The 27318-nt window shown below is 41.5% G+C and overlaps 1 protein-coding gene across 9 annotated transcripts in view; it reads right to left on the reverse strand.

The window, feature by feature from the left end:
* Window positions 1-27318, reverse strand: part of VPS13D (vacuolar protein sorting 13 homolog D) — a 265619-nt gene that overhangs the window by 157886 nt on the left and 80415 nt on the right. For 7 of the 9 annotated variants that reach the window (XR_009695793.1, XR_009695794.1, XR_009695795.1 and 4 more), the window contains exons 33-43: window positions 25263-25418; window positions 23861-24071; window positions 23274-23348; window positions 19863-20069; window positions 17670-17759; window positions 14962-15102; window positions 12591-12713; window positions 6614-6719; window positions 5361-5513; window positions 3114-3249; window positions 1745-1792 (exon numbers count right to left, since the gene is read on the reverse strand). Coding sequence is in view for 6 of the 9 variants with exons in the window: in XM_061160354.1 (XP_061016337.1) it covers window positions 1745-1792; window positions 3114-3249; window positions 5361-5513; window positions 6614-6719; window positions 12591-12713; window positions 14962-15102; window positions 17670-17759; window positions 19863-20069; window positions 23274-23348; window positions 23861-24071; window positions 25263-25418 (1446 nt within the window). In the remaining 3 variants the exon portion in view is untranslated. The remainder of the gene's footprint in view (window positions 1-1744; window positions 1793-3113; window positions 3250-5360; window positions 5514-6613; window positions 6720-12590; window positions 12714-14961; window positions 15103-17669; window positions 17760-19862; window positions 20070-23273; window positions 23349-23860; window positions 24072-25262; window positions 25419-27318) is intronic. The other 2 variants (XM_061160353.1, XM_061160355.1) reach the window with 2 other exon arrangements.

Raw genomic sequence — 27318 nt, forward strand, 5'->3', positions numbered from 1 at the left:
TAGTTGTTCACTCACTCAGTCATGTCCAAATCTTTGAGACCCCATGGACTGCAGCATGCCAGGCCTCCCTGTCCTTCACTAAAACCCGGGATTTGCTCAATGTCCATTGAGTCAATGATGCCATCCAAGATACTAGAGGAAACTGATTTATTTCTGGTCTTAGGTGCAGCCACTGTTTCCTATTTGTGTTCACGTGTCCATGCACACATTTAACACATACTTTGTGCTGCTACCATGTGCCAAGAATTTAGGGTTTTGTTTTTTTCTTTTTAAAGTATAAAATTTCACATTAGGTAAAATAGAAGGTTTTTAAAACTATTACTCTGAGTACGCAGAATATATTGACACTGCTTTTTTTTTATTGGAGAAACAAATGACATGACATCTAAGCTTTCCATACTCCCAATTTTTTCATTAAAACAAACAGTATGTGAAAGCCAACCTAATAAACAACCAAAGGAAAAGATCCATGTTTTAAACCAAAGCTTCCAGGAAGTTCTAATGCAAAGGAAGAGTAGAGACAAATGTACCCCCATGTTCACTGCAGCACTATTTACAATAGCCAGGACATGGAAGCAACCTGGTGTCAGTTGACAAAGGGATGGATAAAGAAGCTGGAGTACATATACATAATGCAATATTACTCAGCCATAAAAAGGATTGCATTTGAGTCAGTTTTAGTGAGGTGGATGAACCTAGAGTCTGTTATACAGAGTAAGGTAAGTCAAAAAAAGAAAAACAAATATTGTATATTAACACATATTATGGAATCTAGAACCTAAGATGATGAACCTATTTGCAGGGCAGGAATAGAGACTCAGACATAGAGAACAGACTTAATGACACAGCGAGGGCAGGAGAGGGTGGGACAAGTTGAGGGAGTAGCATTGAAACATATACATTACCATGTATAAAATACATAGCTAGTGGGAAGGAGCTATATAACACAGGGAGTCAACGTGGGGTCTGTGATGACCCAGAGGGGTGGGATGGGATGCGAGCTGGGAGGGAGGTTCAAGAGGGAGACAACATACACACACCTATGGCTGATTCATGTTGAGATATGGCAGAAACCAACACAATATTGTAAAGCAATTATCCTCCAATTAAAAATAAATAAATTTTTTAAATTAAAAAAAAATTTTTTTTAAGGTGGAGTACAGCCTCCTAGAGTGTTATCAGAAGGACACAATCATCACAAAAGCCTCCACTGACCAAGCCCAGCAAAGCCCCGGGAGAACGAGGGCCCAGTAACAACTGTCTTAAATCTCGATCTTGTTGCCTCTATGCTTATCTGAAATTTCACATTTTAAAACTTACTATCCTCAGGGAAAAGAAATTATAAGCAAAAACCACAAAACAGCCTTTTAATGTCATCCTGTGGTGATGTTTAAAAACTCAAATGGTGGGGGAATCTTACTATTTTTCATTCTGAGTTACTTTCATGTTGACCTTTGGGGGAAAAGCTGTAAAATATGTATAGCTGTACAAAGGTTAATTTATATTTAACTTAGAAAGAAAAAGAGACCTTGGACCAAAACATTTGCCCTTTTTTTTCTCCTTCCCTATAATATTCAGTCTCATAGACCAAGTCAGGTGAAAACATTTCCGTGCAAGTTCTTTTAAAAGGAAGGGAATCATTAACAGAAAATGAAAAAGAAAAATTCCAACCACAGAGTCCAGTGGTAATCAGGAACTATATGTGCACTCAGTAAACACAGTGACACAGAAAAATCATACTCACATAAACCTGGGGATGGATAATATTCGTCCTGCTGCTCGGGCTGCCAATCTAAGAAAGATCCCCAAAGTCAAAGAATCAGTACAGAGCTAAGACACAGGCATCATTAAATTCAATGGCAACTTAAGTTGTTTGCAAAGGCGGTGTTTATAAATACTCTCAGATGAAGTACGGTCTACTATGAAGAAAAAGCATCTTGGAAGATATGGGAAAAGCAATATTCCTTTTACAGTCATACAATCATACCCCAAATTCTCCAGGATGCATCAAGACAATACAAAGGTATCTCTGGGGGGAATTAGTCCTTTTGTTCTTGGATGTGAACTTGGATAGAAAAAAGTCATCTTGAAAGAAAGCTTCTTTTTCTAAGAAACTTGGGGCACAAGACGGACCATGAAAACATCAGTGTCTTCCAAGAATATTTTTCATGAAGCGAGCGAGCATGCGGAAAGCTTCCACGTCTCTGCAAATCTGCGCTTTCCTAGTCACCACTGGCTACTCAACAAGGAGCACCATTACCCCCCGAAGTGTAACTGTCTGGCAAGAGCACGCACGGTGGTCATATCAGTTGGGATGCCAACCTCCACCTGCACATTCTGGTCAGGAATGCTGCATTCTCCAGGCTGGCCTCCAATCTCTAGAACTACAGCTGGGTAAAATCAGGGCCAGGGTATCTGAGAGGATGCGTGACCAGAAAATAAACAACAGCGGACGTCTGTCTTTATGCCAGAGAGTAGAATTTGGAGACACGGAGCTAGAAGGATCAAGGAGTAGCCTTGTAAAAGTGTAGTGAAGACAGACTATAAAGGAAGCATAATGATATGTGGAATAAAGCCAATGTATGTTCAGCAACCTTGTAAATTGCCAGTTGGTCTGGGTGAGGATAAAATCGAGTTGCACAGGTATGGTAATATGCATTAATGCCAATTTTAGGTCCTGTTTTTCTACTAAAACTAAGCACTGGCTGGCTTATCTATATGGTGATTATCAATGCCTATGATTGACCCAAAATAATCTTGGGTATTCTTCCCAGCGCTAGGAAAATTGAAGAACAAGAAAATTTCATTTACAATGGATAGCCAACAAGGACCCACTGTACAGCACAGGGAACCCTGCTCAGTGTTATACGACAGCCTCGATAGGAGGGGAGTTTGGGAGAGAATGGACATGTATGGCTGAGTCATTCTGCTGTCACCTAAAACTATTACAACACTGTTAATCAAGCTATACTTCAATATAAAATAAAACGTTAAAAAAAGAAAGAAAATTTCACTAGAGCAAGGCTACTACAGGCCTGTCTGACTGCCTGGCTTTGAGGGTGTGTGGCCAAGGCACAGCCCTGCCACTCAACACCCTTGCCACAGCCACACACCGTAGAGGATGAGGAATTCTTATCTGGTGCAGCATATCGGAAAAAGGTCCCGACTTTGTCCACAGACACTGGGCTCACTTGCTCCCAGCCATTCACTCTCACTTGCAGTTGATGAATCCGGAGGTCATGGGTGTGTCTGTCAGGCAGAACACAGAAAAAGACATTAAGCACAATCCTACCGAGGGAGGAGTAGGAGCAAAGCCTGAAATCGGATTTACTGCATAATGACATAAAAACCCAGCTGGCCAAACTTTTTGGTGATTACCTAATGCAAGGGAAATCAAGAGGATATTTTTAATTGTGTCTTATGCTTAAAACAAAACTGCAAGATGTACAGAGCTTGAGCAAGAGTGGCAGCTGCCCTCCCTCTATACAAACCAGGTGAACTAGCTCCGGTCTGTCTTCCACCCACCCCTACACCTCAACCTTCATGAAATGACGACATCAACTAAAAGTGGGACAGTGGGGTAGTGAAAATGCTGCGCTAGCAATGTAATCACATAACCACACTCTTGGAAATGCCTAAAACGACATTTTCTCCTTGGTTCTTTTGTGGAATCTCCAGCTTCTCTCAGAACCACACTCAGTCACTGGGCTTCGGTCCTAGAAGCTTACAGACGAGGTAATGAGACACAGAGCCCGCAGGGTTTTAGGGCTAACGTGCTCTGCTGAAACTGCAGTAGAAGGCAGTGGGCAGAACAGGAGGAACAGGAGGAAATTGCACATTTAATTCTATTTTAGATTCTGCCTAATTCAAGCCAGAAGCCTGAAATGAGGAATTGGACTTGAGGCTGACAGGAAGGGAAGGGGGGAGGAGGCAGGGAGTGGGAGACAGGATGCCAAAGGGGGAAACACCAGAGAAGGCATTTATTTCGACGAATTCAAGCAGAAAGGTGGGACTTGAAATGAGTTACAAAACATGGAAACGGAAATAACAAAAAAGCCAAACCACTCCTACAACAGAGGCAGTGTTTATTAAGAAATACAGCGAGTGGTTCTATAATCAGCTTCTCCAGGAACTCTGTGGAACAGAAAAATGCTCACCACTCTTCCCTGGAAATTCTAACATGGTTTCCAGGTACGTGTGCCCAGTGCAGTGATTTTTTTTATAAACTGTTTTTTTCCTAAAAACCACTGGAGACACCCAAGTTCAGAACTCTTGCCACTAGGGAGTAATGTGAGTAGGCGCAGAGCTATATGGAAGGAAGAGTGTTTGAGCAGCACGTCTGCATACAAAGAAATCAACGCACCAAGAACACATGTGACCACAGAAGGCTGAAGCCAATCTCTTAAGTTTTAGATAATGAGGCTCAAATGCTAAAATCTTAAAATCTACCAGACAGCCCTTCTACTTAAAAATGCTGGCAAGAAATGCTTAAAAATGCTGGAAAGAACATTTTATTACACATTTTACACCCTCTTGGTTACCAGGCACAATGTTCTTTCACATTTATTCCCAGCCTTTGGTGGTTTTGAGTGCATCAGCCAAGTGGTCTCCCTAAGTGAGTTATTCTTAGAATGAGAGTATCTTATGCGGCTTCCCTGGGGGTGCACTGCTTAAGAATCTTCCTTCCAATGCAGGGGACATGCGTCTGACCCCCAGTCTTGGAACTAAGACCCCTCGTGCTGCGGAGCAACTAAGCCCATAAGCCTCAACTACTGAGCCCACACACTCAAGAGCCTGAGCCTCGCAACTAGAGAGTCTGTGCACCACAACGGAAGATCCCACATGACACAGTGAGGATCCCTCGTGCCACAGCTAAGGTTTGACACAGGCAAATAAGTAAATAAATATTAAGAAAGAAAAGAACTAGAGCATCTTATCATTATCGGCTTTGCTTCCTGAAACCATCTGCTTGCTGAAAGTGTACACGTGTAGCTTAAAACTCACCATGCTTTGATAACGTTTTTCATAAGACCACGTCACCGCCCCATCATGAAAACCAGCTAGGATGCAATGAACTGGAGAGCTATGATCTGTCTATGCTTCACCCAAAGCAGTTACACGGAACATACCAGTTACCACCTCACATGTCAAATAAAGGGATAACTGATGGAAAGACATGTATTCCCAAGTAGTCACTATATTTTTTTAAAAAGGAAACACTGGTTTTCTAAACACCTTTTGAAAATAAAACATTAAAGTCATTAACAAAGGAAAGTGAAGAGGCAAAACACTAGGGACAATTACTTATATATATATATTTTTCCCCCCTTTTTTGAGGCAAAAAGAAAACCACGTTTTACCTGTGTCTTAGCTTTCCTCTTGCTTCAAATTCAAAGGGAATCTCTTCACCCGTCAGGACTTCTCGCCACTCACTAACATTGTGAGCATCATCCAGAAGCGTCCCGTTCCCTTCCGGAACCACACCTGGACTCCCACTGTGAGACAGTGCAGCCCTGGAACCAAAGCAGACAGTATCAGCTGGTCCCTCTTTCTCTCTACCTCCCTCTCACCCAGAACTCAGGGCTGGAAGCAGAAACCTTCCTAGGACGCAATTCGCAGCAATAAGGTCATATAACCTGGCTACAAAAGAGGACCTTAAAGGTCAGTAATGCAAGTTAACCTCATGATCAATCACAACATTTGAAACTTTACAAATAGCTGAAAGCAACCACTGCAGAATCACCTGCTGCCAGCAGTAGAGTCTGGTACCCAAGGGGTTATGTAAGCTAGTTGTGACTTTGAACTGTAGTATTAGAAAACCTGAATGAATTTCTTGGCCAACCCAATATTTAAGTGACTTTTGTGTGTGTGTGTGTGTGTGTGTGTGTGTGTGTGTGTGACTATTAACTAAAAACTGACTTTAAAAAAAAAGGTTTCTTCTGGAGCACTACCATACTTGGTGGAGGCAGGAGAAATACCGTCTCCAATCAACTGATTCTGGTCCTCATTTCATACACTTCACTACTAAATTGGGAAGATCGGCCTGCATTTGGAGAGTTGAGCCAAGGTCTAAATCGGCAGAAAGTTGTTAGAAAGCTTTCTCACTTGGCTTAGGTGAACTCATCTGTTCTCCCAACTCCACCCAGTTCCATCTGGACTCAAGCATGCTACAGGTTTGGAAAATTCCAGGTTGGAGGTGAGGGACATGAGAGGTATTTTCAAGCAGTTTTGGAAGAAAAGTGGGCAAAACATTTGATTCCATAATAGCATACAGCTTCTCTTAAAGGGGGAAGTAGAATGAAGACCAAGGAGAAGGGATGGGGTGACTTTTCTTTCACATCCTTAAACTGCTCAACTTTTACTTTAAAAACAATGGATGCCAGGATCAAAATCATAGTTTGGATATTTCAGACTCAAGATCTACTTCTCTGACTATAGACTCTTATGTAGAACCAGAACCTCCACCATAAGTCTCAGCAAGACAGCACGTTATTGATTCAAATGCAATGGATCCCAAGAGCCTCATGGAGGGCCCGCCTTGCTCTGCTGGGTTGGTACACAGGAGCCTGTGGTGACAGAGATGGCACCGGGTGACAGATGGTGTGGTCCTTACCTGGTGGGCGTGGTGGTCAGGGTGGCAAACCACAAAGTGCAGCCTGTATGATTCCTCAGAGCGAAAGGGACAAACGGCTGCCGGCGCTTGGGGGCTTTCATCTCTGCTGTGAGCAAACAGAAGGCCATCAGCACACACCCTGACCTGTGTGGCAGAGACCCTCCCCACACCTGGAGGCAGAGCCCACCACGGCCTCTTGTGCAAAGAGGCTGATGTGGAGAGAAAAAAGAACAAAGCACCACAGGTGTGCTGACAGGCCACGCAGGACATCTTCATGTACTCTGCCACCTACTGTGAGATGACTCAGGCCCCCAACAACTGACTGTGATGGTTAACAACTCTCACCCCACACTTCTCCCGTGATTCTTATGGGCCTTAACGCAGGAGAAGGCATTAGACCTACCACAGCTGGCATCAAAAAAGACAGACATGAACCTCTACTGCTCCCAAGAAAGCCATTCGAAACAGATAACCTGAATTGCAGCAAGACAGAACACGTGTACTTGTATCACTTTGTCCAAAACACCTTTTCTTTCAGGAAGCTCTCTTTTGTATAAGAGTTACCCTTGAGTCACACCAAGCACATTTATAAAAAAATAAAAACATCCTTTCCTATTCTCTTACATATGCAGTTGTGGGTTTTCCTCCCTGGAAGTTCAAAAAGATACTATCCCAAAGCTATTTAAATGAAGTTTTTAGCTCATTTTTCTTGCACAGATATCCTTACCATCTGTATTAGGCGGGTCCTATGGAATGCCAAGAAGAACACAAAATATGGTTTCCTTCACCAAGCAGCTTCTAATCGGGGAAACTGGAGAGAAACACTGATCCATATGAGACTGTAAGTGATCCAGTTCTAGGGGGAGCTGGACCTGACTATGAACACTGGAAACAGACTGAGGAAGGCTCTCTGGTGCCCGTGCGGCCTGCTGTGCGCTCCTGGGAGCAGAGAGGCCCTGGCCCCTACCAGGGCCTGTGCTTCCTCTACTGGCCACACAAAGAAAGAGCGAGGTGGGAGCAGGAACCACAAAGGCGGCAGCAGCCCAGGGCTGGGAGCCTCCAGGCTGACGTGCTCAACAATACACACCCGGCCGACAAAAACAGGCAAGGCCCAGTCTTACTCTGTGTCTGGGTTTAAAGCACAAAGACAGCCCTCGGAAGACCAGGATCCAAGTTGTCTGCAGCTGTGGAGAAAATGACAGCTGGAGGTGCCTGCAGTTGCCGGCTGAGAAGACTACAGCAAAATTCAGTTCATCTTCTAGGACTGTGTGTTTCCTGCCAGCAAAATCAAGAAGGCCAACCCCACCAAAGCCTGCCTCTCCCACCTCTCGGGTACAGCACGGGGGCAGTAGGGCTAAGTCAGCGTCACATCTTCTAAAAAGTAACCACTGTTTCCTTTTCCCTTTGTAGCTTCTCAAGTTTTCAGAAGTTAGTGCTCTACACACGCCACAACAAGCCATTTCAGGTTAAGACAAGCTCTGTTTTGGTTAGAACAACGGCTCAGGGGAGTCTAAGTAAGTGAGTAGGCTCCAGCGTGTTCCTACAACTTAGTGCTTAGCTTTTTAGAGACACCCCAAATGCATCTAAATATAATCTCCACCTAGAATATGCCCATTTCTCATCCCAATGGCCTCACTTAGTTCCCAAGGCTTGATTTAAAAAAAAAAAAAATCAGTATTCAACAAGTTGAAAATTAAGGAGTAGCTGTGAGGCTGCTGACAAGAGCAGAGGGGGAGTAAAAAATTTAAGAGCTGTCAGCAGGGTAAACAGAACTCACTGTGGCACCTTGAAAGGAACCTCCCTCTCCTTGAGCCAGAGAACAGCTTTACTGCAGGAGATAAAGGGCCCAGGAGGAAAAGAAGCCAGATGTGCTTTCATATCCCACTGTGAGCCAGACGCTAAGTTTCCATTTGCAAATTAGATTTAAAAAGAACAGGTGGCAAATGGCTTTGATCACACTGTAACATGGAATAAAGTGCTAGGAGCCCATATAAAGGTATTCACGAGTATATGGCTGTGGAATTAAATAGCCTGGGTAGGCACACTGCTAAGGTCCCCAAGCTGATTGTGTAGATTGCACATACCCGCAGAGACTTCAACAGCCTGACTCGCTGAGGATAAAAATAAGTGGAGGGGCTCACAAGTCTGAACTCAAAGGGGAAGAAGCGGACATCTTCCACACTAGAGTCCAGCTCAACTGTGTACCTGGCTTGGGCATAGCTCCAGAGGACAAAAGCCCCAAGCTCACCAAAGAGAACAGGATTCCCTGGTGGCCTCAGAAACCTCCTTTGGTGACCAGACCTAATTGGTTCACAGGCTGAAAGAACCTCAAGCTCCTCACGTCCACATTTAGCTTAAATAGCTCCAGCTGAGGAAATGTCTGCCCTGTGGACCCGATCCCCAGGGAAATGTGACTATTATACACAGTGCGGGTTCTTATGCTCTAAGCAGCTCAGCCTATCAGAAAGGACCTGGCTTGTAAATCAGAGAAATAAAGTCCCAGGCCTCTCATGTGAATGGAGGCAAATTACTTAGTCTCTCTGAGCTTCTGTCCCCATGGGCTACATAGGAATAATGCTTTGCTTAGCCCAAAAGATGAAATAACAGACATAGAAAAACTTAAGAGGTATAAATTCATGAAAAAAGGAAGAATCAAGCCTGGGCTTTGGGAGCCCTCCTCACAAACATCAATCTGAGTAAAACCTTTCAGAAAAAAATCATAGTACTGCCCTCATTTATTAATATCCCTGTTCTGAACTCCTAGTAGAGGAAGCTCAAAAGGTATATTTTTACAAAATATACTATGACCCAGGATCTGGTGGTGGCAGCCAACAACAAACATAAATCATTCACATTAAACTGCACTCCTTCACACAAAAGAAGAACTGAACATTTTGGGATTCTAATTCCTTGAAGTTTATGATGTCTTCCTCTCATATTTACTTACCAGTCAAATTCTCAAGAACCCTTAAAGGATCAGAGATAGAAACAAAGAACATTCTTTTTTCTACCTCCTAAGAACCTCAATTCAGTTCTAAGGAGATTAAGATTTGTGTCTAAGCAATTATTTACTGGAAATTTTTTTCTGAGCTCCATTCCTGATCATCATAGCTCCTAGTCCACACAGCCCTTGGCATTACCATAAGAATAAACATTCACAGAGTAGTCTATAAACAAAGACTCGCTGCAGGGCTTGATGGAGGATGGTTTTCTTCCGTTCATTTGCTTTTCAGTATAGACATCACCTCTAACTGACACTGGATGTTTCTGCATCATACACGGTAGAGTTGATTTTATTTCCACTAAAGGTTAAAAAGCACATGCAAGAGACAGAATAACAATCAGCACGTCACTTCCTTCTAATACAAGACGGCACTTTGTCCATTAGTTGGAAATGATCTTTCCTGTTACTAAAACAAAGTACTCATAACTGGGTATACCCCCATTTGGCTCCCGTGTTCACAGAAAATAAGATGTACGAGGCAGTTCTTAAAACAGGAAAATAAAGCAAGCCCTCGCTTGGCTGTACTGTACCTCTAGCATAGATCTGGTGCTCTAGGTTAGTCAGACTGGCTGTACTCCTAGTTCTAAGGTAGACAAGGGGGAGGCCTGGTAGACAGGAGAGACAAAGTTAGAGGGTGAGAATCAATACAGCGAAAAAGAAGATTCGTCTCCAAAACATTAGCGCAAACAGTGTACATTACAAACACAGCAAGCATCATGCACTTATTGGCTCATTCCTTTGGTGATCACTAGGCGCTCACGAAGTACTTGATGAGGTGAGCCAGACAGCTTTAATGCTGGCTTTTACTGTGGAGCCTGTGTCAACAGAGCATGCTCCTTTTTTTCTCTGTTGGGGAAAGAAAATGCACTCACATTCACTTGAACAGAATGACCAGCCTTTTGAGGATTTTTAATTTAAAGCATGCTTGTTCTCACATGGCATAGAAAAGTTAACCAAGAACAAGCAGTACAGATTTCAGTGAGAGCTACTCCGCTCCAATTGGAAATGGCGGTAGCAATAGAACGCTAGCCCCCCACGGGTCTCAAAAATTCAAGGGGAAGAATCAGCCCATGTTCCAAGGCTACAGTCTCAGCTGAGGAGTTACCTCATGGTCTTATTTACATGTTAAACATGGACATTTCTAGAACTTTTTTTTTTTTACATTTCCATAAAAGGTCCCTGATTACAAAACTAATGAAGTAAGGTGCCATGCCATCCAGGTTTACCTATGGAATCTCAGCCCTTCCTGAACAAAGCCAATGATAAGGTCAAAAAAGAGGCCATTATTTTCTTTCCCAGCTAAAGAAACAGTAAGAAATCAGTGGCTCCCTTAGGCTGAACTTCATATTAAGAACCTCTAGTTCAAGGTCTTATTTTGAAGCTGGCCTGAATAAAATGCACAAATCTGGGGGGGGGGGGGGGATCATTACTAAATATTCCAGAGTAAGAGCTGAAGGTTTGTGATTGGTTCAACAAGATCCAAACCGACTGACCTTGGAAACAAATGCCCAACAATTACTTTAGCAGGCCTAGTAGAAGAATACAATCCCACTTGCTATTCTATCATCCAAGAAGTCTCAATATGAAGAGAGTTGGGAAATTTAGGTATATTCGCTCATGCCTAATTAAAAAGATGTATTAAAACTTTATAAGCCTAAGTAACCACAAAAATCCGTAAGTAAATAAAAATCTAGCTTTAATTTAACACAGGCATTTACCATACATACGGTAGCTTTTTAACTATAAAGAAAGAGGAGATGTTAAAATAAAAAGGGAAGGGAGCAGTGGGAGAGAGACAAAAGAAAGTCCTTCATCAAAATCCAAAAGATTCAGCCTTCTTAGTGTTTGCACTGAGTCTGGATTTAAGATCCCTCTGCATGAATAATGTTTTTAGAAACACACTCTCTAGGACACATTACATATTACAAAGATTATTTAGAGCCTTCTGGGTAGACTCCATTACATTCTCTCAACACACAAATGGGGAAGGTCAGAGGAGGAGCTAGAATTGAAACTGATGATATCTGAGAAGCCCTGGCTTCCAAGCAATGGCCTTGAGACTCAGAAGCAACAGTCTGGAAACACATAGAGCAAACAGAGCTGACGTGGCCTTGTTCCTCCTTCAAGAAGTACAAGGCAGAGAGAAAATCCATTTATACACCCTAAGGAGAGACGAACCAGTTCAAATACTTCGTACACTAAGAAAATCCATCTTCCCGTGACACGTTTGCAGACCAGATGGAACAGTTAAGTATTCATGAGCTATGTGAAGTCTGGCCAAGACTCCCCAAAGAAACCACACTGAAAGAGCTGGGGCTGAGTTGAATTTGGATGACAATGGCTTGTGGAACAACTAAGGACCATGCCGTTGGCCATCACAACCTCCCCGGCTCTGAGGAAATTAGAGCTCCATGGTGAAGCATTAAATAAGGAAAGAAAACATTGTTAACAGAGAACACACTGACTTTTCTTTCAGAGGCTGGGCATTCAATTCTTTTCTCCTTTATAGTACAGGCCCCCCCTTGAAACAATTGCTTCCACGTGGGAGCCCGCCCTCCCTCTTCAAGAATATATCCAAACTCTCTAATCTTCAGATTTAGAAACTTGAAAAGATGTTCTTCAAGATCGAGGCCCAAAGCCCAGTCAATTAAACTGTTCTGCTGAGCAAAACACAAACTGACCAATGGCCACCCCAGTGCATTTCCAGGTGCCCCGGTTTATGTGCCACGTGACCGGAATTGAGGAATGGCACAGAGCAGGTCCTTCTCCTCCCACAATGGTGGAATGAGAGCTGAGAGGAAAAGTTCAGCGTGTTGTGCCAGAAAAAAAAAGTCCCTTCCACAGACTAAAACAACTGTAGAAGGCAGTCAGAACTTCCTGTAGGTTTTCCATAGAAAATGATGGTTCTATTTGAAACATGGCTGTTGGGGTCAAAGGTGATTTTAGTCAGACATGTGTAGAGAGAAATCTTACTTTGTCCAAAGCATGGAGGATCCACTGACGAGCCCATCCAGTCTTCAGATGGGGTGGGGTCTACTTCCTTGTCCTGTTTACAGTAATCTGCCATCCACGATTCCTTGGTACTTATGTATTGGTCTAGGAAAAATTCCCCAAAGGTATTGAGAACACAAATGGTAAAGACTGAGAATTCAAGTCAGACCACTTCAATTCAGCAAAACAAGCTTTTATCGAATGCCTGCCTAAATGCGGGGCCCTATGCTAGATTCTGAGAAAGCTGGTTTCTTGAAGAACCTCATACTCCACTGGAAGAAATGAACGTTAGCAAAACAACTGTCACCACAAAACTATCCCACTTTGTGAAAGGAGCTAAAAGAAAGATACAAACAAAATGCTATGGGAGCATTTAACAGAGGAAGGTTTAGTCTGCATTGGCGGAAGTGGAGGAGCGCACAGCCAAGTACACGGCAATCACCAGAGACGTGAGGACCTTTGTTCTCAGTCTTGAAGCAGGTAGGGTTACCAATAGGACTAGACAGGATATTCCAGGCAGAGAGAACAGCACATGCAAAGACTTTAAGATATGAAGGCACACGTCACACTTAGGGAACACAGAATACTGTGGTGTGACTCTGGTACAACATGCTGGGTTACAGGGAATATAGCAAAGAAATCTAGGAAAGAGAACAACTTCCTTTGGGAAGAGCATGGCATGCCATGCTAAGGGGCAGGGTTTGGAGGAAGAAAGACCAGCTAGGAGGCCACCAAACTCAGGAGGCTGAAATCCAGCTGACAGTTCTCCAGAAGTGGCTTTACTTTTTCAACAAGAGAATTATAACAGGAAGAGCAGGTTAACAAAATTATTATGTACCACACTTGGATAAAGACCTTCTTTACTAATTAAAATATCACACTTTTTTGTTTAATATCACACTTTAATATCACAAGCATGATTAGTTTCTGGTTTTCAGCTCTAGTATTTGGCTATAGAAATTATATTTCTTTAAACACTAAGAGGTCACAGCAGTGTTTCTGGATTTCAGCACAATTTTAGAAATAAGAAATTGAAGGTTAAAAAAATAAAACAGCTTTACCAATGACAAGAATGGTTTTTAGAGGATATTTTTAATTAGACATTTTAAATTAAATACTCATAAGAAATATATCAATAGAACTCTTTTGTTTGAGGTAAGCTCTTATTTACCATGGCTTTCCAAAACACTTTCCCAAACTTTATCTAAATTTCCAGATGAATAAATTATATAAGAAATAACATAGAAGCCAAAATAATATAGAAGAATCATGAGATCAATTTACCATTACATTGCTGATATTAATGAAACCTACAAATGTAAAACAGTGTTTTTAAAATCTGGGGATCAATAAACTTCTGGTCTCGTTTCACTACACATTCTCCTAACTCTAACAGGGAATAAGCCAATGGATATTCTATGAGACTCAACCCAACAGATACCCTGCACAAAGTTCACAAATTTGCAGGACAGTCTGCCCTCCATATCTGTGGGCTCTGCAGGCAGATATGGAGGGCCAACTGTATTCACTGTACTAGGCCATTTTACACAAGGGACTTAAGCAGCCACAGATGTGCATGGGAGCGGGGGAGGTGAGGGGCAGGGAATGTGGTGTTGGAACCAATCCCTTTGGATACTGAGGCACAACTGTAGCACGTGTTACTATCACTCAGACACTACAGTGTTACCAAAAATCAGAGCTTACGGATCAGTAACTCAAACAGTGAGAAGGTTTCATGGTGAACAAAGGCGCTATCTCACTGTGTGATAAATTTACTATTCTTCTGATATAAGGACAAGTATAGGGACAAGATTCTGACTCACTACATCGAATCCAGGAGTGTACATTTCAGTGTTGTCAAAGACACTTTCAGAGTTCACGCCATTAGCTTGACAACCCGTTAACCCAGTGATTTTTAGAGTTACGTCAACAGAACAATTGATGAGAAACAGCACAGACAACTGACCTTGCTCTAAAGACAATCAAAATCATACATTTCAAGAATTATTCTGTGAATAGTGTGAGAGAAATGAATCTAAACTCACTTCTAGGACATTTAATAAACCCCAGTGACCAAGCATCATGGGGAGAAAGTTCGTCATGGACATGGGTATTTCTTACATGGCATAACTCTTGCTTGAGCACCGAGAGGACCAGTGTGGGATGCCACCTCTGGAAAAACTGGGTGAGGAGCACCATAAGGCCAAGTTAGGGTTTATTAGGAAAGCAGCTGTGAGGAGTAAGCAACGTCTGGTACAGGCCCAAGTAATTGTTAAACCAGAATTAACAGTCTTCCAGACAAGGGATTTATGCACAGAAGGGTACCAGTGTTCAAAAGACAACTTTCACTCACCAATTAGCACAGAGGTGATGTTGACATCCAAGCGCTGTTTGGCCTTGGCTTCCAGCTTCAGTCGAGGAGGATGGAGACGACTTGCGGCCTGTTGTTGCCAGGATACGGAGCATGGCCAGGGCTCAATAAATGGCTCCCAGCCTAGCAGAACACAGGAAATAAGACATCTGCTCAGCAGATACCAAGAGTTTACAGGGGAACACCATTCACAAATGCTCAGCAAGGACATACTATGGATAACAGCTTTCTATTTCCAACTTGATTTCACACAGAAGGCACCCTCTTTAGATGCAGGTTATCCTACAGATGGCTATGCTGTCTCAAGGACATAGGCAGCAGAGCACATACGCACCACAACCATGGTCTTCCAGAGGTGGGAGGAAGGCAGGCAGGCGGGATGTGCCCTTTTCTATTAAAGAGCAGGCAAGCCCTGTTTTTGATACACTCAAGATGAAAAAAAGTCTCAGACTCAGGTTGGAAAAATAGTGTCAGTGGCTGAAGTAACTATTAAATTTAATTACCTTCTTACATCAAGAACCATTGGTTGAATAAATAGGTATATTTGGCAATTCATTAAGTTTTTCGAAATTTTCATCTTAAAATGTGTCATATGTACAAAAGGTATATTTAAACAACATTTATGTATGGCTTAAATAATAAAATCACTGCAAACGCTCATGTACCCTCTACTCAGCTTATGAAACAGAACATTATACGTGCTTTTGAAGCTCCTGAGTACCACTCCCCACCAAACCTCTCCCACTTGACCCAATTAGCTTGAATTTTTAATCATTCCTGTGTTCTTCTTTGTAGTTTTACCACCCACGCATACATTTCTGAAGAATAAATACATTAGTGTGTCCCGCTAATGTAGGGGATCTTCACATAAATAGAATCCAACTGTGTGTATTCTTTTGCAAGTTTCTATTTTTGATCAATAACATGTCTTTGAGATCCGCTCACATTGATGCCATATATCTGTGGCACATTATTTTCACCACTGAGTTCCAATCCACTTATGAACATACCACTTTATCTATTCTACTGCTAAGAGATACTGCACTTGATTCCAGCTTTGCTGCTATTTGGAAGACCACTACTAGAAGCAGTCTTTTTCACTTGTTTCCTAGGACACATAGGAGACTCTCAAGGGCACAGATCTAGAAGAAGTATGTTGAAGGGTTGCCAAGTACGCTTCTAGGTCACGTCAAATTGTTTTCAAAAGTGGTTGTCCCAATTTACAATTCTGACCATAGGAAATGACACTTCTATGGCTCATATTTTCACCACACTTAGGTCTGTCACACTTCCTTTTTGCCCATTTGTTGGATGAGAAAAATGGTATCTTGCTGTGGTTTTAAAGATGGCTTTTCAAGGCCAGTTAATTTTTCCCTAAACACAATCCACTGGCCATAGATGAGGTGATTTACTAATACAAATCCAATCTAACATGTAGCTTAACACTGGTACGTTCCTCTCCTCACACCATTTAGTGCTTAGTGACCTGAATGTGTTCCTGCAACTGTAAAAGTAAGCAATATTTGCTCTGGGAAAATAAATGATTCTCAAAAAAAATAGCTACCATATGCCCTGTAAAACTTTCTCTCAACTAGTAGGGCTGGGACCATTACTCCGAAGTTAAACATTTTGAACAATTAGGAAAAAAGAGTGTGGCTTTAAGTGAATCCAGAACAGAGAAGGGAGAATGTTAACTAACATATAAAATTGAATGTGACACGTACTCTAGAACAATGAGCAGGCAGCAAAACACACTGGAAGTTTAATTTTCCACTGACTTCAAAGGCAGCAACCACTCCTCAACACTACTTGGTCTACTCTGTCCAGACCTACAAAGAACTCTCTTTAAGGTAAAGCATGTCGCAGCTCAAACTGTTCAGCCCTGTTACTGGATTGTTCTTGAATGTCCATCTGCATATATCCTTACTCTGGTCTTTCCAGTGAAAGGAAAAAAATATGAAAATGATTTGCACTGTATCAAGGTTTATGTCTCTGGAAGAACAGCTTGCCCTGAGCAACCATGTACTACTTTAGGGAATACATAAGGCAGGTTATACTCATTTACCAGCTTCCCAGGTGACACTGATGGTAAAGAACCTGCCTGCCAACACAGGTGACATAAGAGATTCAGGTTTAATTCCTGGGCAGGGAAGATCCCCTGGAGGAGGGCAGGGCAATCCACTCCAGTATTCTAGGATTCTAGCCAGAATCCTAAGGACAGAGGCACCCGGCAGGCACACGGAGTCAGACACAACTGAAGCGACAGTATGTACGCATGCAAGGCAGGTTATGTACTGTCACTAACTCAGTGCTCTTCTAATGAGACAAGCCCAGTAGGAAGTGAGGAGGCCTTAAGTTTAGAATGTGTGTGGACTTAAATCTCACTTGAAAGTTAGCTACTGCCAGGGCCAGACGAGTGATCCTTCACTACTGAGCAATTTCATGTTCTGAAATGAGCCAAACTCCAGGATCAAAAAGAATTAACTATGAAAACTTTAAATAATTCCATTGTGACATACCAAATATATTTTTAGAAATATGAAAAAAATCTGTACCTTTTGTGCTCGTGCCCTTATTTTTCATCTTTCCCTGTCTTGTCCCACTCCTTTGCTTCATATAAGATTTATGTAGAGATAGGCCCAGGCAAATGCTAAAGTGTATGTTTTAAATCCCGTGATAATTATACTGACCTGACAGAGCACGGTTATAATAATCTCCAGAAAGGGTGAAGTGGGCGTGGCCTTCGGGACTAGTTCTTACATGCTGCAGAAAATTCAGACCTGCAACGAAAGCAAATCTTATTGTAGTGGTGGGGCGGAAACAACCAAAACTTTCTGTTGCTGACACAGCATATTAAAGAGATGTTAGAAAAATAAACACAAAGATGCAGAGGGCAGGGACGGGGATGGGAGCAAGGGTGATCAACTGTAATGGTGATGGAGAGAAACTAAATTTTCAGTAGTGAGCACACTGTAGTGTATACAGAAGTGGAAATATAAGGTTGTACACAAGAAAGCTGTATGTTATAAACTGATGTTATCATAATAAAAATGAAGACCTGTTGTGCCCAGTCACTTTGGTTGTGTCCAACTCATTGCAACCCCAAGGACTGTAAGCCACCAGGCTCCTCTGTCCGTGGGATTCTCCAGGCAAGAAAACTGGAGTGGGTTATCATTTCCTCCTCCAGGGGATCTTCCTGACCCAGGGATTGAATCTGCATTTCTTAAATCTCCTGCAATGGCAGGCGGTTCTCTATGATTAGCACCACCTGAGAAGCCCAAACAGCTATTAGTTATAATTAATACTAATGATCTTATAGGAGAACACACAAAAATTTGATATTTTGCTCATCATGGGATTTTTATTTAATAAATTCTGATTTTTAAAAATATTGCATTAAAGTATCACTTATCTTAATCACTGCTTTTCGTGGTTGCCCTTTAAATGTTGTGAATGAGGTAAATGCCTCATGTGTCTCCCCACCAATCCCAGCCCCAGCAACCAAGCAACATAAAAAAACACATTTTTTCCTGAATATCTGAAAAGAAGGTAGTGTAATGAGAACAGTCATGCTCTCATAAATATTAGCTCAAAATGTTAAGATTACCATAGAAAATTAAAAATTATCTTCTGCAGAAAAGACACTCACGCAAACAGTCAAAATTCCCATTGTTAGTTTTAATCAAGTGGCCCTTTGGTGCCTAGAAACACAGAGAAAAGGAAAACTCCCACAGTGTGTAAAAGGTTGAACAAAATCCCCAGAATCGAATTTCCTTTGAAGGGAAAAGTGACTTACAAGATCAAAATGATGGAAAATTAAAAGTAAACACAGAAGTGAGATTTTCCTTTACTCTCTTTAGTAGCTGCATCTAACATGGCTTACAATGATGTGATTGAGGATAAAGCCCTTCTACAGTCGTACCCACTCTGCTGAGGGACAGCTCTCAGATGAACAGGGTTTCTCTTCCTATCTGGCCCTATGGAGGAGACAATGGGGTGAGCTTTCTAACAAGCCTCTGTGTTTTTTAATTTTCAAAAGACATATAGCATGGAAACCCTATTTTCTATGCTTATCTTTTAAATCCCTTTAATAACAGTACTCCCTACAATCTTTGGGCTTCCCTGAAGCCAGAGGTGGCTCAGAGGTACAAAATCCACCTGTCAATGCAGGAGACATGGGTTTGATCCTTGGCTCAGGGAAGATAGCAACCCACCTTCCTGGAGAAGAAAACGGAAATCCACTTTAGTATTCTTGCCTGGGAAATCAAAGGACAAAGGAACCTGGTGGCTTACAGCCATGGGGTCACAAAGAGTTGGACACGACTTAGCAACTAAACAACAACAACTACAATCTTTAGAGACATGAAAACATAAACAAAATGGAGAGATCAGGAATTATTTAACTAGGGCTGTTTATAGAAAAATGGCTTCCCATGTGGCACATCCCACGTGGCATGGTGGTAAAGAATCCACCTGTCAATGCAAGAGACATAAGAAACGTGTTTGATCCCTGAAGGAAGAAATGGCAATCCACTCCAGTATTCGTGCCTGGAAAATTCCATGGACAGAGGAGCCTGGTGGGCTACACTCCATGGGGTCACAAGGAACCAGACACGACTTAGTGATTAAGCACGCACACATGTTAACAGAACAGAAATTTCATCAATGACAATTTGTTATTCCCAACCCACAGTCTGAAGGCCACATACAGCAAATAAATACATGTCTTTAAAATACAAATAATAGGAAACACATGTAAAACCATTATCTAAATCTCTCCCATGCTAATGCTATTAGGTATGGAAGAGCATGAGTAACATGAAGAAAAGACAGCAGTAGCTGCCGATCTTGGAGATGAACCTAACGGTTGGGCGATCACTCACGGGAGAAGGTGAGCTCGGCTAGAGGCACGTCGCAGTCCATGCAGTCATCGATAAAGCAGATACACACGCTCTCAGCTTTCATCTCCACGCCCGAGATCAACCGGGCTGGCGCCGCCCCCTGGCTCTGCTGGCTGTTGGAGGCCAGGGAAAGGGATGTCCGGGGTTCAGCATTCTTGAACAACCAACTGGCTGCTTTTTTCAGCTGACCTGTGAAGAAATCAAAAGGTGATCAGTTGGACCTGTTCCCACTGCTACTCAAGCAACTCACAGGGGAAACAGAGAAATGCATTTGATAGGGACCTACTAGACAGTCCAAGAGAACCTTGATGCCAGATTGTAGTCTCAGACACAACAAGGAAAACGAAGCACAATAATAGGAATCCTGATTTTTTAGCGAACAGAACAAGGCCCTCTTTACTACACACCTCTACTCAAGTTTACCATATGACCCGGCTCAAAATGCTTGCAGGAAGCCATCCTTCCTCTACTGTGACATCTGCTGGAGGAGAGGAGGAAAGAGGAATGGAGAGGATCCAAACTTCCAGGTGCCACTTGGTACTCAAGCATTTAATCTTCACTATGTAGTTCTGCATATTTTGATGTGCTGCTTTGTAACTGTTCCCAAAGGTCTTAGGTTGTACATATTTGGTCTTCTCAACCATGTACGTACTGTAAAACTATTAAACAACAGCCCCCTGAACACAATCAGGTTGCCAAAGCTAAAAAAGAACAGAAGCGAAAAGCAAAGCAATGCAGCCCCATACTTATAAATTACCAGAGGCCAGTGCATGTAACAGTGGTGGGTGGTTCAGGGCATAGGCTTTGGAGCAAGATGGCCTGGCTTCTGATCCTGCACTGACTAGATATCGGCTCTTGGGCAAGTAGCTTGGTCTCTCTCTGCCCGACAGCACCCACTTACAGGACTGCCATGAGGAAGAAACAAGTGAGCACCTGGGAGGTTCTCAGATCAGAGCCTGGCATATAACAGAGGCTCTATAAACATTAGTTGGTATTATCGTCTTTATTATTGGTGGAACTAAACCTCAGTTACTAAAGAAATAAAGAGTAACAAAAATCCAAAAGGCTCTTAGAAATTTTTTTAATGTGTTTGAATTGTTAAAGAGTAAAAAAAAAAAGAAATGTAAACATTAAGGGATATGAAGTTAATTACACCAAAAGCAATTATGATTAGGAAAAAATGAAATTAAAGCACATAAGATAATTAGGCCTACCTTCCAATTGTTTTCAGAGGTAAAGGATAGGTAATGCAAACAATCATGTGATAAGACCACACAAGTGGTCAAAGTTTAACCTGGTACAATCCTTTCAGAAAAAGATTTGTCGACTCAAGTAAAGAGCCTCAAAAAATATCTACATCCTCTGATCCAGGTTTTACAATACTAAGTCTCACTGGTGGCTCAGCTGGTAAAGAACCTGCCACCAATGCGAGAGACCTGGGTTCGATCCCTGGGTTGAGAAGATCCCCTGGAGAAGGGACCAGCTACCCACTCCAGTATTCTGGCCTGGAGAATTCCATGGACTGTATCGTTGGACACAACAGAGAGACTTTCACTTTCACTTTCAAGTCTCACTACCAAAGAGGGACTTCCCTGGTGCTTTACTGGCTAAGACTCTGAGTGCCCAATGCTGTGGGCCCAGGTTCAATTCCTGGTGAAGGAACTAGATCCTGCATGCTGCAACTAAGACTCCTTACGCCATAACTAAGAGTTTGCAACTAAAAGATCCCACGTGTGACAACTAAAAAGTCCCAAATGCCACATCAAACATCGAAGACACTTTGTACCAAGGGTACAGCCAAATAAACAGATCTGGTGCAGTCAAATAAACAAATTTTTTTTTTTAAGTCTCACTACCGAAGAAACTAATAGAGATGTAGACAAAAGTTCATACACAAAAATATTAATAACAGAATTGTGTATAATAATGAAAGAATGAAAAACTGAATAAATTATAATATGTCCTCAGATCAATGTAAAAGAATCATTTACATATAATTTTAATGACAAGGTACAATGCTAATATTATATTATAAATTGTATTATAATTTATAATATTTTTTAATTTATTAAAAAATTTTAATAAAAATTTTATTAAATTTATTAAATTATTTTAAATTTATAATTTTAATTATATAATATAATTAAAATTTTATTAAATTATTTAAAAATTATAATTTTTAAATTATATATAATATAATTATAATATTACAATATTATAAATTATAACTGTAATTCTATAAAGTATTTGCAATACAATCTACCAACATGTATAAATAACACATGCGAATATATATATATGCATGTGTGTGTGTGTTTGTTGGATACCTGAGCATACTGTTTTATTGCACTTTGCTGATACTGCAGTTTACAAATTGAAGATTTGTGACAACCCTGTGTCGAGCAAGTCTATCAGCACCATTTTCCCAACAGCATACATACACTGTTCTTATAGACATAATGGTACTGCACACCCAACGGACTACAATACAGTGTGAAAGCAACTTTTATTCACACTGGGAAATCAAAAATTGTGTGTGACTTGCTTGACTGCAGTATTTTCTTTATTGTGGTGGTCTGGAACCAAACCCCTAAAATCTCCAAGGTACGCCTGTATATAGTACACAGAGAAATAAAAAGGGAGGATATACACCCAAGTATCAAGACTACGAAAAAATACAGTTTTGTTGTATCTCTGACTTAAAGACAAGGAGAGCACAGAGGGAGGTGGAGAGGTGGTGTGACACAGTGGAAGGAAGATGGGCACACCTGGCTTTAAACCCATCCCAGCCCCACGCTAAAACATAGCCTGAGACGAAACCATCTTACTAAACCATCTGGGCCAGCTTCCCCATCTGAAGTGAGGCTAAGAATGCCACCATCAAGGGAATGAGGACTTGACAAGAAACAAGACTAGGCACAGAGGAGCTTGATCAATGGCCAAGCTGATCAGTGTCACCATCATTGCCACTCCCAGTAGCAACAGTGCTAACGTCTACAAGGCACATGCTGTGTGTTCTTCATAGAGTGCTTCTTAGCAACAAAGGACCAAGGGAGGTCTTCTATCCTCACTTGTGCAGGTAAGGAAGCACTGGAACAGAGAGGTCAAACTTGCCCAGGTCACTAACAAGGAGCCAGTAGGGGACAGCACAAGGATCTGAAGCCAAGCAGTCGGCTCCAGAGCCCACATTTACGTGCAACATAAAATACTGCATCCCATTATTACTGGCCCAAGATTATATTCGGCCCACAGAAAACCACAGAGGGCTTTCAAAACACACTCCAGCTCACTAAGGCATCCATGGGAGTACGGGAGGAAATGGAAAGATAAACATTATCAAACATTATTGTTTATCAAGATAATAGATAAAGGAAAAAGCCTTATTCAAATTACCTTGACACACCAAGAGAGCTTTGCGGCAGTCATCCATGCTAAACCCCAGCTCCTGCAGCCTAGCCAGCTGTAACTCTACAGGAGGAAATGGTATATATATTTTTATAAGTAATTTAATGTAAATTAACCCACAGACTAGCTGAAGCAAAAAAAGAAATCAGAAACTGGTGATTCAGTCATTTCACTTCTATAGGCAAAAATAAGCTCCTAATTGGAAGTTATCAAGTATACCCTGAAGTTTTTAAGTCTTTTCCCTATATTGGCTGTGTTTTAAAGGCTTAAAACTGAAACTCTGTATTATTATCCATATACTTTTGGAAGAAAACAAAGTTTAAAACTAAACCTTAGCATTACCCGTATCTCTAGAAGAAATGGTAAGAAGAAAAATACTGTAGGTTAGAACAGTTGGTTTGGGATGTTTTCCTTCTTTTTAAAATAAGAATTAGTCATACTTATGACTTAACAATTATACTTAATGACAGACAATTATACCCTGAATAATCTAATTGTGCAAAAGAAAATCTTAAACATTAAGAAGACAGGGAATTTGGGGGAAGGTTGGACAGGTTTTATGGTTAAATACCTACCCAAGACAGGGTCTAAGGTGTGTCTTGTCCCTTCTCTGACCTCCTCGCCCCCTCGAGAAGCACCGGGAAGGTAACTGTGAACGGAGCTGGCCTCCAAGGCTGCCGCGTCTGGCACCGCAGCATTAGCTTGCTCTGGGATGGATTTTGCAATGGCAAGAAACAGCTGAACATCATTATAGGAGAGTCTGATATCCAGGGCCTGTAACTGAATCTAACAAGATTTAAAAGGTGGCAGTTTTTAAAGCTGCAGTGGCTTCTGTGTCCACACCCCTCAGAGGTACCACTCTAACTCTGGTTCTAGAAATACAACAGACACTTCCTCATTTTGAAGACTGGGGAGATCTTGAAATCAAGCACGAATAGCCATGAGGTGAGATGTCTCAGATGTGAGGTCCAATGTCACAAAACTGTACCAAACAAAAAATACTAAGCAGGCAAAATTACTAGAGCACTTAATATTTCGGTAGAATGATTTTCTTACAAGTATATATAATCATCAAAGCAGAGAATCAGAGGGCAATCCTTGCCTCCTCCAGAGCCAATTAGTAACACTCGGTTAATCCATTTTGCTTTGATCTATTTTTTAAATTTCTGAAGCCAACTGACCGCCCTACAAAATTTCTCTCTCCTTTATTCAAACAGAGCCTTAAATGAGTCAAGTTCTATACTAGTATTTCTGAAAATCTGGTGTTCCTCAGTCGTGAGCAATTCAGCTACCAGTGGAAAAAGCTGTATAGACACCAACCCAAGACCACTTTAAAATGGGATGTCTGCTTGAAGTCTGGGTATAGTGCTTTATTTATTACTTACTTTTATCTTTTTTTTTTTTGAAGCCCCAAAATCAGAATGGCTTTTCTCTTTCAAACCTCCTACAGTTCAAACGGATTATGAATTAATTACTCCCTCTCTACCAAAGAAATAAAACATCCAAGTCTCAATCGGTCCTGGCCTGGCTTCACCTGCTCCGCTTCTCCCCTCCCTCCTCCTCACGTCCCCAGACTTCTTGCAGTGAGATCTCCCTCAGTCTCAGCTCTGCTGGGCCATTTCTACCCCTGACTTTGCTGCTTCCTAATTCAGAACTGCTCTCCTTCTTAGCCTATTTACATCCTACTTCCCCTGATCAGACTCTTCTTTTGTTTCACTCACAATCAATATCCCTAACTATGTTGAACTCTGCTTTCTATAAACTTTCATTGAACTTCAAGATCATACCAGACAATCAAAAGGTCTTTCATCCTCCACAAGACTGAAAGATCTTCTAGGGCAGAGACAACGTCATATGTATTTTGTATTTGCTGAAGTAATAGAACTGTTGCTGAGTCTGGCAGAGCAAATAAGTAGTTCAAGTAAAGGGAAGTGTTTGGGAGAGCCTCAGTGTGTTATCCAGACTTGTCATCATTACCTCTAAGATGGGAGGAAAATCTTCGCTATTGAATGCATCCATCAATCCAGAACTATTCTGGTAAGAAGAATTTCCTACCAGCTCCACATGAATTTGTACTGGATCGACGATCGAAAGAGCTGTGTCGTGCTCGTTCCCTAGTCGGCATGAAAACACCTAGAGGATGAGATGAAATATGGCGTGAATTAATGTCTGATTTAGGAAGTCTCACCACCAGAAGAAAAAGGGGCCATCTCGGAAGCCATCAGTCCTCTCCTATAAAAGACCCGTAACAACCACTGAAATGAACACTGTGAAGAGCGAGGCTGATGCCCTCACCTGCTGCCGGCAGCACAGTGCTTCACCCGTGGGAAAGGCAGTTTGGCAATACATAACAAGAAACTTAAAAATCTCACACCCTTTGATCCAATAATCCTACTCTTGCTGGGAACTAGTCCAAGGAAGTAATCAAAATATAGAAAAATTCTCTGAAACATCATTTAACACTAAACGAAAAAAAAAAAAAATTAAGAGAATCAATGTTTTCAAAATATTCCCCATCTACTAAGCAGAGTATTTTGCAGCCATTTAAAAGTAACAGTTTAAAAGACTACCTAGAAAGGTAGGAAAACAGTTACAATACCGGTTGTGAAAAAGCAGCCCAATCAAAATAACATTATGCCAAAACTATAAGGGAAGAAACACATCAAAATGTCAAGACAGATTATGTAGGTGAGATAAGGGGCGAGAAGTGGTTTTTCCCACCCCTTCCCTAATTTCATGTAATATAGTTGTTACTATCATAAGTGAAAATAAATATATTAATCACTGAAACTATGTGAAAGGTACATAGGGGTTCATTATATTATTCTGTTTACTTTGTGTATGTTTGAGATGTTCTAATAAAAATAAAATAAAATAAAACATATTTATGGGGAGAGAATAGGGACGTAGGACACCCATTCCAGGACCATATTATGCTGCATGCTCAGCAAGAGCAGAGGAGGAAGAAGAAAGCACCGCTTTAGTCTCCCGAACTGCTTCCTCTTTTCTGGCATTTTCTAAAGAAGGAAAAAGAAAGTGAAGTTGCTCAGTCATGTCCAACTCTTTGCAACCCCATGGACTGTAGCTTACCAGGCTCCTCCATCCATGGGATTTTCCAGGCAAGAATACTGGAGTGGGTTGCCATTTCCTTCTCCAGGGGATCTTCCCAACCCAGGGTTCAAACCTGGGTCTCCTGCCCTGCAGGCAGACTCTTTACCGTCTGAACCACCAGGGAAGCCTGGTATTTTCTAGAGCTATTGAAAAGCATGTGACACCACGGTCCTCTCCTGTATTCAACATTAATTCATTTTGCCTTCTTTACAAATTCTCCCCCAAGGATGTATTAGGGTAGTCTTAAAATTCAGATCCAACTGTGCCACCTTAAGAACAAGACTGAAAGGAGTTTCCAGGAAGCTCGAATATTTTGCCATGGAGTTTTTCTAAGATTCTGGAGCAGGAAAGTTCCATTTTCCTTTTTTCTTTCCGGGCTTCTGCCATACAAAACCCAATTGTACCTGACAGTTCATTAATCAATTACCAAACTCCCATTCAAAGCTGGTATTGTGGAGGCTTGGAAAGCAGATGAACTGCAATTTCAGGACCAAGTCACATCACACTAGCAGGCAAATCCTTCCTCTCACACTGAGATTCCTTTACATGAGAGATACAAGTGGTAGGGAAGTAAAATCTCCACAGGTTGTATTCAGCTATTTCTGACCAGATAAAAAAGTACCATCTGCTGTTGAGGGTGAAAACAATTTTTGCTCCCTTAACCTCTGAAATACCACTGCAAAGAACTGGGCATGAAAAAGTTTAATCATAAATGGGAAGCAAATGATGAGTAACTCTGACCAAATATTCTAGTATTCTAACAAGAGGAATATTAGTGGAGATCAGTGACTTAAGAAAATTTGCCAGAGGAGATAATAATCTGCCTCATTTCTTCTTCTGTTTCCTTTCTCCTTCTGTCTCCACATATCCTGGCTTAAGAAGAGATAGAGCAGTTTTTGCATAATATTGTAGAATGTAATCT

Source organism: Dama dama, chromosome 14 (assembly GCF_033118175.1).
Source record: "Dama dama isolate Ldn47 chromosome 14, ASM3311817v1, whole genome shotgun sequence".
Lineage (NCBI taxonomy): Eukaryota > Metazoa > Chordata > Mammalia > Artiodactyla > Cervidae > Dama > Dama dama.